The sequence below is a fragment of the Gopherus flavomarginatus genome, chromosome 20, assembly GCF_025201925.1.
Source record: "Gopherus flavomarginatus isolate rGopFla2 chromosome 20, rGopFla2.mat.asm, whole genome shotgun sequence".
NCBI classification, from domain to species: Eukaryota; Metazoa; Chordata; order Testudines; family Testudinidae; genus Gopherus; species Gopherus flavomarginatus.
The window spans coordinates 22,335,013-22,352,026 of NC_066636.1; the positions used below are offsets into that span (position 1 = coordinate 22,335,013).

The 17,014-nt window shown below is 54.1% G+C and overlaps 1 protein-coding gene across 5 annotated transcripts in view; it reads left to right on the forward strand.

Moving 5' to 3' along the window:
* The window catches only part of PEAR1 (platelet endothelial aggregation receptor 1), a 57,021-nt gene that overhangs the window by 15,788 nt on the left and 24,219 nt on the right, over positions 1-17,014 (forward strand). For 2 of the 5 annotated variants that reach the window (XM_050930496.1, XM_050930495.1), the window contains exon 1: positions 16,021-16,344. The exons of 2 other annotated variants lie outside the window; for them this stretch is intronic. In XM_050930496.1, the coding sequence (XP_050786453.1) occupies positions 16,214-16,344 (131 nt within the window). In that variant the 5' untranslated portion in view covers positions 16,021-16,213. Of the gene's footprint in view, positions 1-16,020; positions 16,345-17,014 lie in introns of those variants that run through there. One more of the 5 variants, XM_050930494.1, reaches the window with a different exon arrangement.

Genomic DNA, 17,014 nt, shown 5'->3' on the forward strand with positions numbered 1-17,014 from the left:
GTACTGAGGAGAGACGCCGCCCGGTGCCAGGGGTATCGGTGGGGTAAGCAGCAGCCACTCGGCTGTCACTCGATGCTGGAGCCAGCAGGAATTATGGTGCGGTTTTTCCTTGTGGCACGAGATTTTGGCACAGCAATGTCGGGAAGCCTGGGAAAATGCACTTGGGTTCTCGATAGGCCCCTGAGATTCACAACAGCTCAAATTCCCTCTTGCGTCTTAAACAGAGAGGTAGGGAGGGAAAGAGGAGAGAGAGTAGATAGAGGGATGGATGGATAGATGACTATGTATGGAGATACATAGGTAGATAGATGGGTACACATGAGGATGGATGGATGATTGTGTCTGGTGATAGCTAGACACATTGCTAAGAACGATATTTTCTGATCCATCCACTAATTCATATTTGTTCTTTCTTCTTTAACTAGAAATCAAGGAAGCGGTTGCAAAGATAGGGTAGATGGATAAATAGATACATATGAAGACACTGATGGATAGGTAAAGGAGGAAGGTTCTTCTCTGCTGTATGTACAGATTCACTCTCTTTTTTGTCAGCTAGCAAGCAGCGCAGAGAAGGGAAAGGAAAATAGATAAACAGACAGATGGAGAAGGGGTGAATAGATGAGACCAGAGGAAGCATTTTCTGCCCTCTCAGGAGAGTTCGGACAGTGATGGCTTGTGCTAGGGGTGACGTGCACCGTTCTGCGGGTCCTGACTTCTCCAGTATAGAGCAATGGCAGGTGGATTGCTAAACCTGTCTGGGTGCTGCCCTGTCCCCAGGGAGGGTCTCCTAAACCTGGTGTTGTTGGGCACAGCCCGCTGGGAACATAATAGGCTGGAGTGGGGCTGGGTGGGAATGATCCAGGATAAGGGGACGTTTGCCAGACAACTGACAGCCTCCAGCCATCCCAGTAAAAGCCTCTTGGAGATTATAAATGCTCCTGGCCCAGGCGACTCCCTTCGGAGGAACACCACCTGTGGAAATATCTAGGAGCTCGTTAAGAGCATTGGGAAAGTGCTCGCTTCTTTCACTGCCACTGGGGCCAGTTTCACAGCCCACTCTGCGGCGGGAAGGTGTAATTCCGGGTCGAGCGGACGTACTTGCGCTAGCTTGATCGGAAGTGCTCAGAGTTTGCAAGCCCTGCACGAGGTCAGTGAGGGGCAGGATTGGCCTAAGTGGAGGTGAATAAAGCAGCATCCTCAGGGGATGGAGTGAATTGTGGGCAAGCCCCCACTTACGTGGCAGCTTTTGTCTCGGCTGATGCAGTGGGGACTGAACCAGGGCCCTCCAGAGCTAAACGACTGAGCAATTTCATCTGGAGCTGGAGAACAGCCAAAGCCATAAGGGGCTGTAACAGCCTCATTCTCTGTGGATCGGGCCAAGCAGGGAGTGGGGCCTGAATACACACTCAGCAGTGGGTTATGCTAACAATAGAGGAAAGCTGATCATAGAATCATAGAATATCAGGGTTGGAAGGGCCCTTAGGAGGTATCTAGTCCAACCACCTGCGCAAAGCAGGACCAACCCCAACTAAATCATCCCAGCCAGGGCTTGGCCCCAGTCCCGGACTTGGGAGATCTCTGTTCAAGTCCCATCTCTGCTACATACTCCACCTGTGGCCCTGGGCCCGTCACTTCTGTGCCTGGGTGTAAGAATTCTGTCTGGACTGTAAAAGTCTTCAGGGTCACAGACGGTATGTGCCCTTCCTAGGGCAGCGATCCCGGTGGGGAGTCCTAGGTGCTACTCTGATGCAGGGTCGGGGCGAGGGAAGGGTTTTCCCCAGGAATGGGGGTTGCCAGGAATGTGGGGCACGTGCTCAGAATATTGGTCCTAAATCAGGCTGAGTTAGCATTCCACTCCGATGCGGGGTCAGACCTGTCGGTGTCCAGCCCCTATGAGCCTCATCCAACAACCCACTGAAGTCGGAGGTGGGGTGCGTTTTGAATCAGGCCCTCTATAAGCTGGACCAGTAGGAACGGCTGAGCGGCTCAGCACACAGGATTGAGTGGGAAATCACAGTAAACGGAGATTCCCTGAAAGCAGGGAGTGTGCTTTGCTGGAGCCTCGCCCTGGACTGGGTTTGTCGGCTGGAGAGACCAAGGGCACGGTATGGCGTGCTTCCATTTTGTGAGTCCATCCGCTGGCTTTTGGCGAGTGTGAAAGGGGCTGAATGGATGTGTCTGTTCGTACACACTGGGTGTGCACGTGGTGGGTATGTGGCTGCGGGGGCAGTGCTGTGTGCACATGGGTGCGGCTGGGGGGTGGCAGGTGTGGGAGCAGGTGTGTGTGGTGGGTGCATGATGTGTCGGTGTGTCTGTGTGAGTGTTGTGCGAGTGTCTACAAGTGTGGTAGGGCCTGTGGTGTGTGGGGGTGTGTCTGATAGGTCATATATGCGCACATGTGTAGCTGTGTATATGCCTGGTGTGTGGTGAATGTGACTACATGGCCTGGATGGATGGGAGCAGTAGATGGAGGGGTGAGGGTGTTGTGTGGATAACATGTTCATGTGTGGTGGATAACACACAGATGGTGCGTACAACATGTGTAGTCAGTGTGCGATGTTACGGGTGTGCGTACAGCATGTGTGTCCTGTGTGTGTGTGTGTGTGTGTGTGTGTGTGTGTGTGTGTGTGTGTGTGTGTGTGTTGCAGGCAGAGTGTATATACAGGATGTTTATGGATGTTGTGTGTCTCCGTGTGCACCAGGTGCTCCAGCATGTGTGTGTACACTACAGCCTGTGCGCATTCACGAGGAGGTGTGTGGATTGATGTGGGGGGGAAATGTGTGGATATTAGTGTGTGCGTAGGGGTGAGTCATGTGGTGTACTGGGCGAGAGAGACACACTTCCACACAGGAAATTAATCAACACACAGATAAAAGGGCTGCAACTGACACAAAACCATAAAGCACAAAACATAAGCCCCTGGCAGAAGCACCCCCTGTACCCCCCCGCCCCCTGCGGGCGAGCCTGGGATCTGATGGACAGTCCTTGGTGGCAAAGGTTTCTTTGAACTGGGCCACTGTCCCGTCGCTGGACAGCTGGGCTGTGTGCTCGGCCTGCTCAGAAAGGCCTGTGGTCAGGAGCCTATTTCGTTGGTACCTTTGCAGCTGCTCTGCTGAAATGCCCCCCCACTTTACGGCTGCTTTGAGCTGCCAGGATGCTGGATGGTCTTGGTGTCTTTATTTATTAGGGTATAATGGTAGCGCCTCGCAGCCCCAGTCGTGTGCTAGGTGCTGTATGGACACAGGGCAGAAAGACAGGCTCTGCCCCAAGGGCCGTGTGAAGGGGTCTTCTGTGTAAAGGAGAATGAGGCAACTGGGTTTTATTCACAGCTCTGCCATGTGACTTTGGGCAAGTCACTTTCTCACACTGTGCCTCAGTTTCCCCTCCCACCCATTGTCTATTCAGCCTGTGAGCTCTTTGGAGCAGGGACTGTGCCTCTCTCTGTCTGAACAGCGCTCAGCACAAGGAGAGGCTGAGCCTGGGGGGAGCTACTGAGACACTGAATGGTCCTACTGCCGAGAAGGGGGCCAGTTGCGGGTGGTGGGGATTTTTGCAGGGCAGGATCTGGCCTGCTAGGAAATGGACCAATACCCCTTGACTCATCTCACACGGGCTGCTGAACAGATACTCAAAGGCCTAACTCCCGGGCTCCCTAAATACCTCAGAGGCACGAAATGCTCATGTCTTTTGGGCCCTACCAACCTGACCCTAACTTGAACTAGTACCCCATATAGCTGATTTTACCCCAGCGGAGGATCTGTGCCAGCTGTCCCTTTGCCCCTCCAGCAGCGGTGCCGGTGGCTGTGGCCGAGCAAGGGAGAGGCCGTGGAGTGACGTACCCACCCCCACTGCCTCGGCTCCCTGGGACCCACGTGCATGTCAGGGGAGCCAGCTTTTGCAGGGACGATTTCCTGGTGTCGAGATGTAGTTTGTCTGAAGCGAAGAGCATTAGAGGGCTGAAGGGCGACAGGTCAGCTGGCCATGCAGCTCGCGGCATCCCTGCTGGAGTGCGGGACTGGAAATCACCCTCGTAGTTAGTAAATAAAAGATCCTTGACCTCGTCCGTTCCCACGCTTGGCTCACGTACTTGTGCCCTCTGATGGTTCCCGTTCGCTCTCCAGCTTGAATCCTTCCCCTCATCTAGTCCCACCCCTGCTGGGAAAGATTCCCCCAGTCTAAAGAATGAGCAGTGGCAGAGTTGGAGGAACTATCTGGCTGGATCAGACCTAAGGTCTGCCTGGCATCCTGTCTCTGCCAGCAGCTGGCACCAGCTGGCTCAGAAGAAGGAGCAGAGTTTCCAGTTCATGGCTAGAGAGGAAGGATGGTTCAGTGGTTAGGGCCCCTGGCGAGGCAGGTGGGTCTCAGAGCCCAAGCGGGAACATCTGCAAGGCCATTTCTAGCCCCATCACACAAGTCCGAGTCAGCTGACCTGGGCTCTGAGACTTGCTGCCGCATGATTTCATCCAGTAACAAGCAGTGCACGGTGGCTTTCTCATCCCAAGAACCGCTGCAAACCCTCTTAGGACAGCTTAGCAATGAAGAGGGCCAGGAACACCAAACAGGAATTCACGGCTTCATTCTTTTTGAAAGAGCTCCTTCCTCCACCCCACTGGCCATTGCCTGTTGTGCCCGCCAGCCTAGAATGGATACAACCGATTAAGATTTAACCAGAGCTGAGGTTTGAACCAAGCATCCCGGGGGTTCTGGAGTCCGTGAGAGCTATTGCAGGTACCGGAAAGGAGACATGTTTCCCAAGCTATATGGGTAGAGAGAGCGGAGCACATCTCGGGTGAACATCAGACTATGCAGCGTGCAAAGGAGTGCAAGGCACCAGCTGACAAGAGTGGGGTTTGGTCAGGGGGAAAGTAAGATCTCCTCATGCAAAGTGCTGAGGGCCCTCAACTCCTAGTAACTTCAATAGAGCTGGGCCCTTGCAGTGGAATCTAATCTTATCTATCCCCATACACCCCATCTATCTATCTATCTATCTATCTATCTATCTATCTATCTATCTATCTATCTATCTATCTATCTATCCCTGCACGCTCCCTCTGTCTTTCTATCCCCGTCCCCATCTCGATCTCTCTATCTATGGAGTTATAGTAACCTTAGCTATGGGAATTGCTTTTTCCACCCACGCCAGCTCGGCTGAGATCCGCATAGTTAGCATCGCGATCCACAACGGTTTCCCATCCCTTGCAAAGAGCTGCCAAAGAAATGAACACACTGACAAACGCTCGTCTTCCTCCCAGATCTTGGCTCCAACCCGACGTGCCGGCCGGCGGAGTCTGTGTCTGACGTTACTCGCTTTCCCCGGAGATGTCTCCACTGATGCTTTTTAAGTAGGCTCCTGGTTATTTCTGATCACTTTTTTTTTCTCCAAAACTGGGGACTGGGGTCCATGGACTTCAAGAGACTTTCCCGGGGTCCTACAGTAACACAGCATCCCAATGGATCCTTTGCTGGAATCACCAGATCCCACAGGATTGTACTGAAATCCACGTATTAACCAGGGTTCCTTAAGCTCTTTGGGGGCAGGGACTGTCATTGTTCTGTGTTTGTGGAGCACCAAGGGGTCCTGGTCCAAGGGGAGCCGGGAGCGTCTCTAGCAGGGGGAGTGTGGCGTGCTCCTGTAATATGACAATAGGTGGAGATGATAAGAGTTTCTAACAGGCCCCAGGGAATTATCCCCCATTGAAATCCAGCTGGGGCAGCGAGTTCAGCGGTCACTGACACCCTCTGTCAGGCCCCTCGACGCCGCCAAGGGCGCTATAAAGGGGCCTTAGTGGTAATGAGAATCAGGCCCCAAGAAGAGAGTTTTCCAATCAGCTCAAAAGAGACGTAGCGTCCAGCTGCCAGTGAATGGGATCTGGGCCTGGCGCTCCCACTGGGCCCTTTGGAAATGCCAGCCATAGACAAGGTATGCAGCTGTGGAGGGGTCTGTAGTAGGGAGGTCAGGGTGAGCTGGGGGGTCTTTAGTGGAGAGTCTCTAGTAGGGGGAGCATGGGGATCTGGGGGGTCTCGAGTGAGGGAGCGCGGGATTGAGGGGAACTTGAGGGGTCTCTACAGAGGTTACCACAGGGATTGGTGGGATGCTGGGAGATATCTCTGAGGGTTCCCCTGGGATTGGTGGGAGCTGGGGGTCTCGAGCTGGGCGGATTGAGGGGAGCTGGGGGTCTCTAGCTGGGGAAACATCAGGCTCATTTGAGGACAGGTCTGATTGAAAATGCTGATCACCCGGAGGAAGCAGTTCAGAGCGTTGGAGGAGATGAGAGTCAAGTGGGTGGAGCTGCAAACAGCAGACAGGACAGGTGGACGGTGCCAAGGGGATCTGGAAACATGACCAGGAAATCACTAAATGAAATTCAGTTGCGGGCTGAGGTGATGCAGCTAATCCAGCTTCGGGGAAACCGACGTTGAGGGCCAGATCCTCGCTCGGCCAATGTCAATGAGTGAAGCTGCACTGAAGTCAATGGAGATGTGCCAGTTTACACCAGACCCCTCTAGCACACTTCCTTCCCAGGATTCGAGCCAGGCTGCTGGGTGGATTGTCACCCCGCTGGGCTGGAGTCACTACATTGCCACTGACCGGCTGTAACCTCTAGTTTCTCCACTGGGCGAGAATGTTCTTGGGGCTGCCAGGAAACCCTGAGTAACCATGGGACAAAGTGGCCCATGGGGGCTGACACGTCAGCTGGTTTGACACCACGTTCCCGCTATCGGCGACTCAAGGGGACGCGGTTTCAGCGTCCAAGCTGGGAGCTTCGGGGTCCCTCTCTGGAGTTAATCCCTGAACCCTCTAGGCTTGATTCTCAGTGATGTTCAGGGCCCTCTAGGCCACCCTGGTAGTGTGTAGTGGCCTTAAAGTGGGTGGAAACAGCCACCTAACAATCCCACCCCCATGCAGGGACCTGGGACCAGCATGGAGCTGGCATAAGAGCCCTGCGTGCCCCGAAGCTCCCAGCTTGGACGCTGAAACCTGCTCCAGGCCACCGCTGTGGGACAAAGTTCAGGGCCGAGGCTGGAGGAGCACACCGCACTGCAGCCACTTAGTGCTTCTAGAATGTAAGTTAGAGCAGCCCTGAGGTTGCTCTAACTGACTTTGGGGCCCGCATGGCCCTAGAATACAGAGAGCCCAATGGTGGCTTAAAGCAATACCCCATCCCAAGCGCAGGGAGTCAGTAACTGGGAATCAGGCTGTTGGCAGATCTCAGCAAGGGGTGGGGGATCAGCTCCTTTTCCTCCCCAACCCCCTTAGCGTCTCCAAGAAGGGGAAAGCCAGGGCACTAGGGTGTGTGTGTGTGTGTGTGTGTCCCCGTCCAAGGGCACCACTTTCCCACACTACCTCCAGCTGGTAATGGGGAAGCTCCAGGGTCATTTCCTGTTTCCAGCCGGTTTAAATAAAACCCCACAGCAATGTGGAGGCCTTGCCGAGCCGAGATTAATGGGGAGGATCGTTCTGTTCAATTACACTGCCTGATGCAGTCCAGATGCACGCTTTAAAGGGCCAGCAAGCCATTCTGCTGCTGTGCCTGAGAACGCTCCCTCCGCATGCCGGGTGAACTGGGACCAATGTCCACATGCGTTATGGAGCCTTCAGAATGCTTGGGGTGCCCCACCGGAGCCTTGATCCATCTCATCCTGCCTCCTGTCGCACGAATTAGAGCCTGCTGGTCCACCTTGTACCTGCCACAGCAGATCAATGCTGGGTGGAGCCCACAGTATCCCCGCCTGCCGCCCCAGATTAGACCCCTGTGCTCAGCCCCACCCTGTGCCACGGTGGATCAAGGCAGCGTAGCTGGCTCAAGGAGCCATAGGAATAAATGCTGCAATAACAACAGTGCTCAGCTGTCCCGGTGAGGCATTCAGAGTAAACTACCTAGGCAGGATGGCAGAGGGTGGATCTGGCTGATGAAGGGATAGGTGGATGGATAGATACTGCAGATGGAAAAGGTGAGTCTATGGATAGGTAGACAGGTGAATAGACACATGCTGGAAATGGAAGGCTAATAGATTAGATACATGATAGAAGGTGCATGGCGGGGGTGAATAGATTGATAGAGGAGGCATATGGGGGTAGACTGACTGAGGGGGTGTATGGGGGTAGGTAGGTAGATAGATGGGTACGTATAGGGCTAGGTAGGTAGGTAGATGGGTACGTATGGGGCTAGGTAGGTAGGTAGATGGGTACATATGGGGGTAGATGGGTACGTAGGGGGCTAGGTAGGTAGATAGGTGGGTACGTATGGGGGTAGGTAGGTAGATGGGTACGTATGGGGCTAGATAGGTAGATAGTTGGGTACATATGGGGCTAGGTAGATAGATAGATGGGTACGTATGGGGCTAGGTAGGTAGGTAGATGGGTATGTATGGGGTTAAGTAGGTAGGTAGATGGGTATGTATGGGGCTAGGTAGGTAGACGGGTATGTATGGGGCTAGGTAGGAAGGTAGATGGGTATGTATGGGGCTAGGTAGAAAATTGTTTCCATAGGTGCAGTTTTTGGGCAGATGATAGCAGAAAGGACAGGACCTGGCCGGCACAATCATGTAGTAACTCCAGAAATGTCCTTTCTTCTGTTCATTATCGCAGGTCGTGCGGCCGACACAGCGACTGGGCGGTGTGGTACAGCAGGGCCAGGGAGCAGTGAGAGAGTGCGTCCTTTTGAGCACCCCGACATGGGTTTGCTGCTATGAACCCCTCCCCCAGCCTAGGGAGGGCTACTAAACCTAGAACCCAAGTGAGTTCGGGGGACGACAAAGGCAATGACAGGAATGGGTGTGGGGGGTCAAAGGGCCAAAAGTAGGGGACCAGAAGGGGACACTGAGCAGAGACCCCCGGGCAGCGCCCATTGCTCGGTGGGAGGGTGGCTGAGGGGAGATACATAAGACCTAGGCTAATTAAAGGCGAGGTTCCCTGTAGACTAGGGAAGGTTAATTGGAGCACCTGTAGTCAATTAAGGCCCTGTCAGGTGCCTAATATCCCCCCCACCCCGCTTTAGGCAGATCTGGGTTGGGGGACTGGAGTGGGGAAGGGTGCTGCAGAGAATTGAAAGACCAGAGACCTGGTCTCCCTCCCCCAGTGTCAAGGACCGAGGGTAATCTTACCCAAGGGGGAAGAGGGGAAGAGAGCTGAGCAGGGCTGGGGCTTGGAGTGAGGGGCAAACCCAGACCCATCCCTTGCTTCCCTTCTCTACCACCTTCCCGGGCCACTAGCAAGGCCCTCAGGGCCCCAAGAGCAGGGGCAAGGGGTGGCATCTAGCCCCCAGGAAAAGCACGGGACCCACCATACCACCATTGGCCATTCTGCCACAGTGGTAATGTCGCATACAGCTGCACATGGACCAGCATGCACCCTGGCTGGTGGTGCTCCAACACCACCTTTATGAGCCCCCTAATGGGCTAGCTAAATGAGATCCTCCATTGCCCCCGGCCCTCCTCGGTAAGACCCATGCGGCTCGGGTGCTGTGGCTTAGATGTGTTCGAGCACATGGTCCACCCACTGTGGTATCTCCAGCTTCCTCCGCAGTCCGGCTGGTGCCAGGGGATACAGAGAGCCAGAGTGTTGCAAGTCCTCGAGCAGAGGCAGCGAATTCCCCAGTGCATGAAATTGCAGGGTGCTACTCCAGGATGCAATGGAAGTGGGGGAGGGGTTGTTTCAGGCTGGTCCAAGCCCACCCCCACCCCCGTCTCTCTCCAAGACTGGTTGCCCTTTAAGTCACAACTTCCCCAAGGATCCTGGAGGCAGCTCCCGGGCCACGGGCAGACCACAGTGCCTGCAGTCTGCTGGTTTCCAGCCTCTGCTCTGTTCCAGAAGGCCGGGGCCTTTCCCTTAACAGCCATTATGCTCCCACTTTGGCCCCAACCCCCAGCTGGTATCCGATCATGTACTAATTGCACCGGGACTCCGTCTCTCGGGCAGAGGAGCTGTGGGCCAGTTGGTTTCCTAACCTGAAGCTGTCAGCTGAATAAAACGGGGTCTCAGGGGCAAAGCAAGGGGAGTGGCCTGGAGAGGCTTCGAATCTCTGCTGCGAGCTGTGCTGGCCTTGTGTCCTCTCTCGGGTTAACTTTGTGAGTGGTGGGGTGTCTAAGGAGACCCCTGGGGTAGTACAGGAAGTGGGGCTCTTCCTCCACAGTTGAGGCTGACCCTGAGTTTCGGGTAGCAGCTGGGATGCTGTTTGGGGGATGAGATGTAGAACCGCACAGAATCCCAATTCTCTTTTTATAAGTGGAGGTGGCAGACCTGATGTCCTGGCCAAATTCCACTTGCCATCGCGCTTTCAGTTAGATCCCGGGTTCTTCTTCACTTCCTGCCCTACACTGTCGTGCAGCGTTGCTGGGCGCTGCTAAGCAGCAGGTGTGTTCCACCCCAGTGGTGGCTGCATTTCAGTGCTGGGTGAGTGATTCTGTCCAGTGTTGCTCTGTGACTGATAAACAGTGGGTACGTTCTGTACTTTGGTGCTGGGTGGTCGCTGTAGATATATTGACAATAAAATCCTTTGGGATGTAGGGTGCCAGGCAAGATGTATTTATGGTGTTCCGTGGGGAATCTGTTGCATAGATTGGGAAGGGAGGGGTACCTACCAGCTGGCAGTGTGGTCAGAGCTGGTACTGCTGGTGCTATTGTGCAAGGCCTTTTCTCTCTGATGAATTAAAATGTTCCATCCATGCCAAGAAAGGGGTGTGGGGGCGGGGGGAAGGGAAGGAGTTTTAAACTGCACGAATCTGGTTGTGATTATTAAGACACAAGGGGGCGGCAGCCCTAGATGCTGCACTCTCAGCAGTCCAACCCAACCCCTGAGAGGCCAGCAATGGGTTCTGATCCAAGCCATCCTGTCAGCAATCCAGCCCGAGGGGTCAGCGCTCAGATGGGGGCGGTTCATCCCCCTACCCCACCTGCCTGCCTGGAGCCTCGCCGTCTCCAGGAGGGAGGGAACTGGCTCATTCCAAGCTGTTGTTCTTATGGAGGGGTCCCACGACAGGGGTGGTCTGCGTAGATGGGGTGTGGGTGGGGGGATTGTGAGTCATGTGCAGAGGGGAGCAAGCAGGAAGCAGCATCCTCTGGCCCTAATCAATTGCAGGTGCCTCCAGGGGCTGCTTCTTCAGTGGTTGGGACCATTTTAAAGGCACCAAGCAGCGCCTGACTCTGCAAATAGACCTATGGGAGGCAGTGTTGCCTAGTGGTTAGACTATTCTGCTGGCCAATGGGAGACCTGGGTTCTAGTCCTGGCTCTGTCGCTGACCTGCTGGGTGACCTTGGGCAAATCATGTCCTCGCTTTCTGCCTCAATTTCCCCTCCCACCCTTCATCTGTCTGGTGTCTCGTGCAAGCCCTTTGGGGCAAGGACAGTGTCAATGTGGTGTCTGGCACAAAGGGTCCTTGATTCCAAGGTGCTGCTGTAATGCAGATAGTAATGAGGGGCCTATGGCTGGTGGAATCTGATCTGGTGGATTCTGTTGCCTTTGGGAGGGTCTGTTTTCTGACCCTGCATCCAAACACCCATCACACTTTGAGAGAGCTCTGGTCTGGATCTGCTTCCATCCCCTGCAGATATCAGGAGCATTCACAATCTGGCCTCTGCTATCTCCAGTCAAAACCACAGATTCAACCCTACTCCCACCCAGCTTCGAGGCAGTCTGGATGGAGACACTTCTCAATTTTTGGGGTGCCTGAAATCTGAACCCAGGCTGGATCTCAATTTTGCAGCTGCCTCTGATCGGAACTCTGGATCCAACCCCTTCAAACACCAGATGAAGAGCATTTTGCTGCTTGGGGCCCAGCAGGTCTCCTTGATCCCGGGGGTGAAAATGAAACATGCTGGAGCTCTCCCACTTTTCCCATCTCATCCTCCTCTCCCCTAGTCCCTATATCAGCCCCTGCTTCCCACTCGCCCTTCCCCACTCTCCAGGGGCTGATATAGGGACAAAATCTGAACACCCCGTCTCAGGGTGAGCTGGTGGCGAGGCCAAGGGGAGCAGGATGGAGGAGGCTGGTTGGCATTGGCGGTTCCCTGGGGCAGGGTCCCGCCCTGACTCCCTGCGTCCTCTGGGAACGGTTCAGGCGAGCCAGCGGCTCCGGCCAGGGTCATGGGCCAAGGGTCCTGGCAGAGCAGAGAGATCGGCCAAGGGGTGGAGGGGGATGGCTGAGCGAGGAGGGCGCAGATGAAGCACTGCTGGAGGTCTGTGCGCAGGACGGGGCCCTGGGGGAACCATGGAAGGAGGGGAGAGGGCAGGGGGCTCAAAAAAACTGCCTGCCTCAGCAAAGTGCCGATTTCCCTGCTCCGGCCAAAGGGAAGTGTGGGGAGGCTGGGCACAGGAGTGTGGGGTGTGGGTGGGCAGGGAAGCCGTATGCCCAGAGTGGACCCCGCTCCGAATTTTCTAACCTCCCCTCCCCTCTGGGGGAGGGGACGTGGGGGGCTGCTGTCAGTGGGGTGGGCCCGGCCCCTCTCATCGAGCGTGGTCTTCTTGCCTTCCCACTGCTACAAGGTGAGGGGGAGATGAGGGCTTTTCTCTAAAGGGAAATGCGCAGCTCGTTAGCGCGCCTGGGATCCACCATAGTTAATTGACTCTGACTTTGTCGGCATGTTGAGCCGAGCAGGGCCCCTCTGTGAGGACACTGTACACACACCTAAGCCTGGCTGTGCACCCGGGTTACCCCAGCCGAGTCAACGGGGGGCAGCCCCCTGGTGCGGGGGGGCAGCAGGACTGGCAGAAAGCTGTTTATACTGGGAGTCAGCCATACTGGTCCAAGGCTGCTTTATACTGGTTTAACTGCATCCACACTAGAGGTTGTGCTGGTCTATATCGGGAGGCGCAGGAGACGTTGTCAGCCGTCAGCTCACCAGCAGGGGGAGCACTGTCTGGCATCATCGGTCCCAATACAGACTGGTCACTAAAAGGCATTCCCACCTGAGGGCTGCCTACGTGCTGTGAGTTTAGAGGGCCTCAGCCTGATTCCTAGCTGACAGGTGCCCACAGCACAAAACTGCTCTCCTGGCGGGCACCAACTGGGCAGTGTAACACACACGGGGGCACAGTGTCTGCAGTACAAGCTCAGCGTGGCAGTAAAACAAGATCACTTGGCTATGGTAAGAAACCAGAGAGAGGTGGGAACAGACCCAGGGTTTGTCAGAGGAGCTTCTGTGCCACCCCCCTTCATCACAATACCCCTGTGGGGCAGGGCAGAGCTCTTAGCTCTGTTGTCCAGATGGGGAAACTGAGGCACAGAGTGGCTAAATGACTCACACAAGGCCACATAGGGAGTCAGTATCAGAGTTGGGAATTGAACCAAGGGCTCCTAAATCCTAGGATGGCACCCTAACCACTGCTCTGGGCCATCTAGTCCAGGATTCTCTCCCTCACACTGGCCAGCACCAGCTGGTTCAGAGGAAACCTTGCAGGAGGCAGCTATGGAATAACTTACTTCCTGACCCCTATCAGGGAGACATCGGCTTGGGCCCTGAAGTAGGAGAGTTTATATAGCCCTTCCTGTCTGACTCAGCCTCAGTTAGAGACGTAATCTTGCCGAGCTCATCCAAGGCCCTTGCCCCAGAGTAGCCTTTCTTCTCCGAGCCATGTTTTCCTCAGGCCAGGCACGACCAGCTCCGAGAGGAAGGGACAGGGTTTCTTTCGGCTCTTGCAACTTAAAGTCTGAGCTCGGCCTGTCGGAGCCAGATGGCTTCTTGATGTAAAATCTAAGCAAATCATTTTCTAATTTTAGATTCCAGCCAGGGGCGAGTCTGCCCCTGGGGGCTCCGGGTGGGCCCGGAGTTGTGTGGTGTTTGCACGGAGTAGCCAAACGCTCGTTAGGGGATTTGAGAGCCCGCCCCCACTCCAGCTTTTTTTTTTTTCTTTTTAGAAAGTTTTATGTTTTTATTCTAGTCTCACACACTCCAGGCAGCCAAAGACTCAGCCTGTGCAGAAGCATCGCCCTGCTGTATACCATCTGAGAGCGCTTCGCTATGGAGAGGCAGCGGTCCTAGTGGTGAAAGGAAGGCGCTGGGAGACCGGATACCTGGGTCCTCCTTCATCACCAAATCACCTCCCCGGGCCTCCTTTTCCCACTCGTAAAAATATGGATAACGATATCTAGTGTGACTCAGTTGGTTAAGTTTTACAAAACCCTTTGAACTCCTAGTGTGCACAGGGCTGATTATTACTATAATATTGTATGTATTATAATGCACGATTCGTTCACTCTCTTGTTACCCTATGATTCAATCTGTCCCTCTGCAACAAACTCATTTTCCCTCGCCACTGAACCTGGGATTCTCAGCCCAGCCCCCTAGTCTCCGCCTGACCCCACCACCCCAAAACCCTCAGTGCCGATGCCTAGAGCTGGATTTCTGCAGCACGTTACCCTCCATCGGGACCGCTTCGCTTGCCAAGTACAGGGCGGGGATATGCCTCTTGGCCTGGCTGGCTTGGTTCTCCAGTGCAGAGGACGATGCTAGAGGAATTGTTAATTTGCACTTTATCCAGAGGGGTTGTGTTGCTGTGGGGACTCTGCAGTTTTGGAGCAGAGCCCTGCAGCTGGCCCTCACACAGCGAAAAGGGGAGCCTGAACAGAGCTTGCTCAGAATAAGCCTTTGCCCTTCCCTAAAGCCTTCTATGCAAGGATCTCCAAGTGCTAGCCAAGCATTACTGCCATTGTGCAGGTGGGGAAACCAAGGCACAGAGGAGAGATGTGACTTGCTGGTGTGACAGAGCCAGGAATAGAACCCAGGAGTCCTGACTCCCAGATCACCATGTACCTTGCAGGGTCTCTGCTTTGAATGTTCTTTTCCCAGCTTCTACAAGGCTGTGTGTGACCTGCCTCTGTTCCAACCTGATACATGGGTGTAAATAACAAATCAAGGCTCAGCGCAGCTATGAGGTAGCCTCACAATTGTGCGAGGGGAATGAGGCCAAAACGCAGACTGTCCAGCTGAGATGCGTGTCTTACCCTTCTGTGCTGGGAGGTGGGAACAGCTGTACAGTTGTGCTTGGCGGTTTCCGTCAGAAATCAGGACTAGAGCTAGGCAACATTTTTCAACTGCAACTTTTTTCCCAGTGAAAAGCTCAGATTTGGTGACACTGAAACGTTTTGTGAATTTGCATCAGTTTCATTGAATTGTTTTGTCAGGAAAAAAAAAAAGAGACATTCTGGAAAAATCCAAACCTTTCGTTTTGGACATTTTCACAAGGCAACATTTTGATTTTTTTCCATTCAAAGCAGCTGGTCATTTAGAAAATGTCCTTCATTTTAATTTTTTTAAAATGAAGGAAAAAAACCAGGAGAAAATGCTCCAAATCGAATCAAAACTTTTTGTGTGACCCAAAGTGAATTTTTTCCCCTGGCTTTTTGATTCACTGAAAATGTCAAACAAATTTCGGCTTAACTCGAAATAAATTTTTAAAAAAACTTTTTCGGACTAGCCAGTGAGCTATGATTTGCCCTGGTTGAATCAGGACCCTGTGACACCTGGTGCTGCACATGTATATAATGAAACAACAGTTCCTGCCCCAAAGATTTTGGCATCTGCATACAAGGTTATATCCATGCAGCAGCTTGGGCAGTAATTTCAGCTCAGGTAGATTTACACCTGCTAGCTTTGATCGTGCTAACAATAGACCCACTCAAGACCCGCGGTACGTACTTGGGTGTCTAGCCTAGACTGCCAAGGCTACGGGGCTGTTTCATGAGCTAGCGTGGACAGAGCAAGCGCACGCATGTCTACCCAAGCTGGGAATTGCACCTGCAGCGTAGCCAAACCCTAAAGCAAGAGGCAATGAGCGGCATCCGACAGAGCGGGGTGGCACGTAACGGTGAGCTCAGACCTGGTGACACGGACCGAGCAGGCCTGCTTTGTTTCCAGCCGGGCCGTAGTGTTCTTAGAAGTCTCGAGCTGATGCGGCCGTTGCTGCCCACCCTTGTGGAGGTGCCATCAGCTGGGGAGGGAGGGAAGCATCCTCGACACAACCTGCTTCCTGTTTTCACACCGCGCTTCCTGCTCGGAGCTCCCAGCTGGCTGGCGGGGAAGAGGCTGGCGTCGCACACCAAAAGCTAGCTAAGAAAAGCGCCCGTCACGCTGGGGAGATGGGCTTGGCCTCGTGCTTTCATCAGCCCCGGCAGCTTTCCCCTCCCGATCTGAGGACTGTCAGTCTGGCTAGAATGGAAAGATGGGCTCAGAGACCAGGATGAGAGGGTTGTAAGAACCTACCTAGACTGAACGCAATGCACTGGGACAAGGATGGTCCAATGAGCAGAGGACCGCAGCAGGCTGAGGTTCTGGGCTCCATTCCCAGCTCAGCCATGGATTCCCTGTGCGAGATCTTGGGCCAGTCATTTAGGGCTGATGTGTCAAGGTTGGTAGGTGTCCAACATCCCTGTGCAGCTGGGAGGGAGGAGTCAGTAAATACTCTGGAGGGGTTGGCATGATGGGGGCCATGCACACAAGTCTGTTGAATATTCAGTAATGCTCAAATTTGGGATTTGATTTTAGCCTCAGCACAGACACAGGGGCTGACCACAAAGGTCACTTCCGGATCCGAACTCCTCAAAGCTGGCGGGGGGATGGGTGGTGGTGTATATCAATATGCGCAATCTAGTCGATGTTGTAGTGAATGAGGTTCTAACGAGTGGCCAGCCCCGTTAACTTCAACGGCCTGTTGCTGACTCACTGTGGCGGGATTTACCCCAAGTGGTAGGAGCTTGTGCTTTTGGCACCTTCGCTCTGGGTTCAATCCTTGCTATCGGCCAGGTGTCTAGATGGACTTTGGATTACAGCTTGTTCTGTTTGGACTGGCAGCGTTGGTTTGGGTCCTTCTCTGGCTCAGTTTAGGACCTGAATAAAACAGGATGTGCCCCCTTTCCAGGGGTGCAGAGCAACCTTGCATGATTCCCAAAGCTTCTGGCAACATCTGCAGGTCTAGCACAAAGTGGATAACAACCTACTACTGCTACCAGCTAACAAAGTTCGTCCTTTAGCTCAAGGAGCAGAGCTTTGTGCTTGGGCCTCACTACAAATCCTGTAGT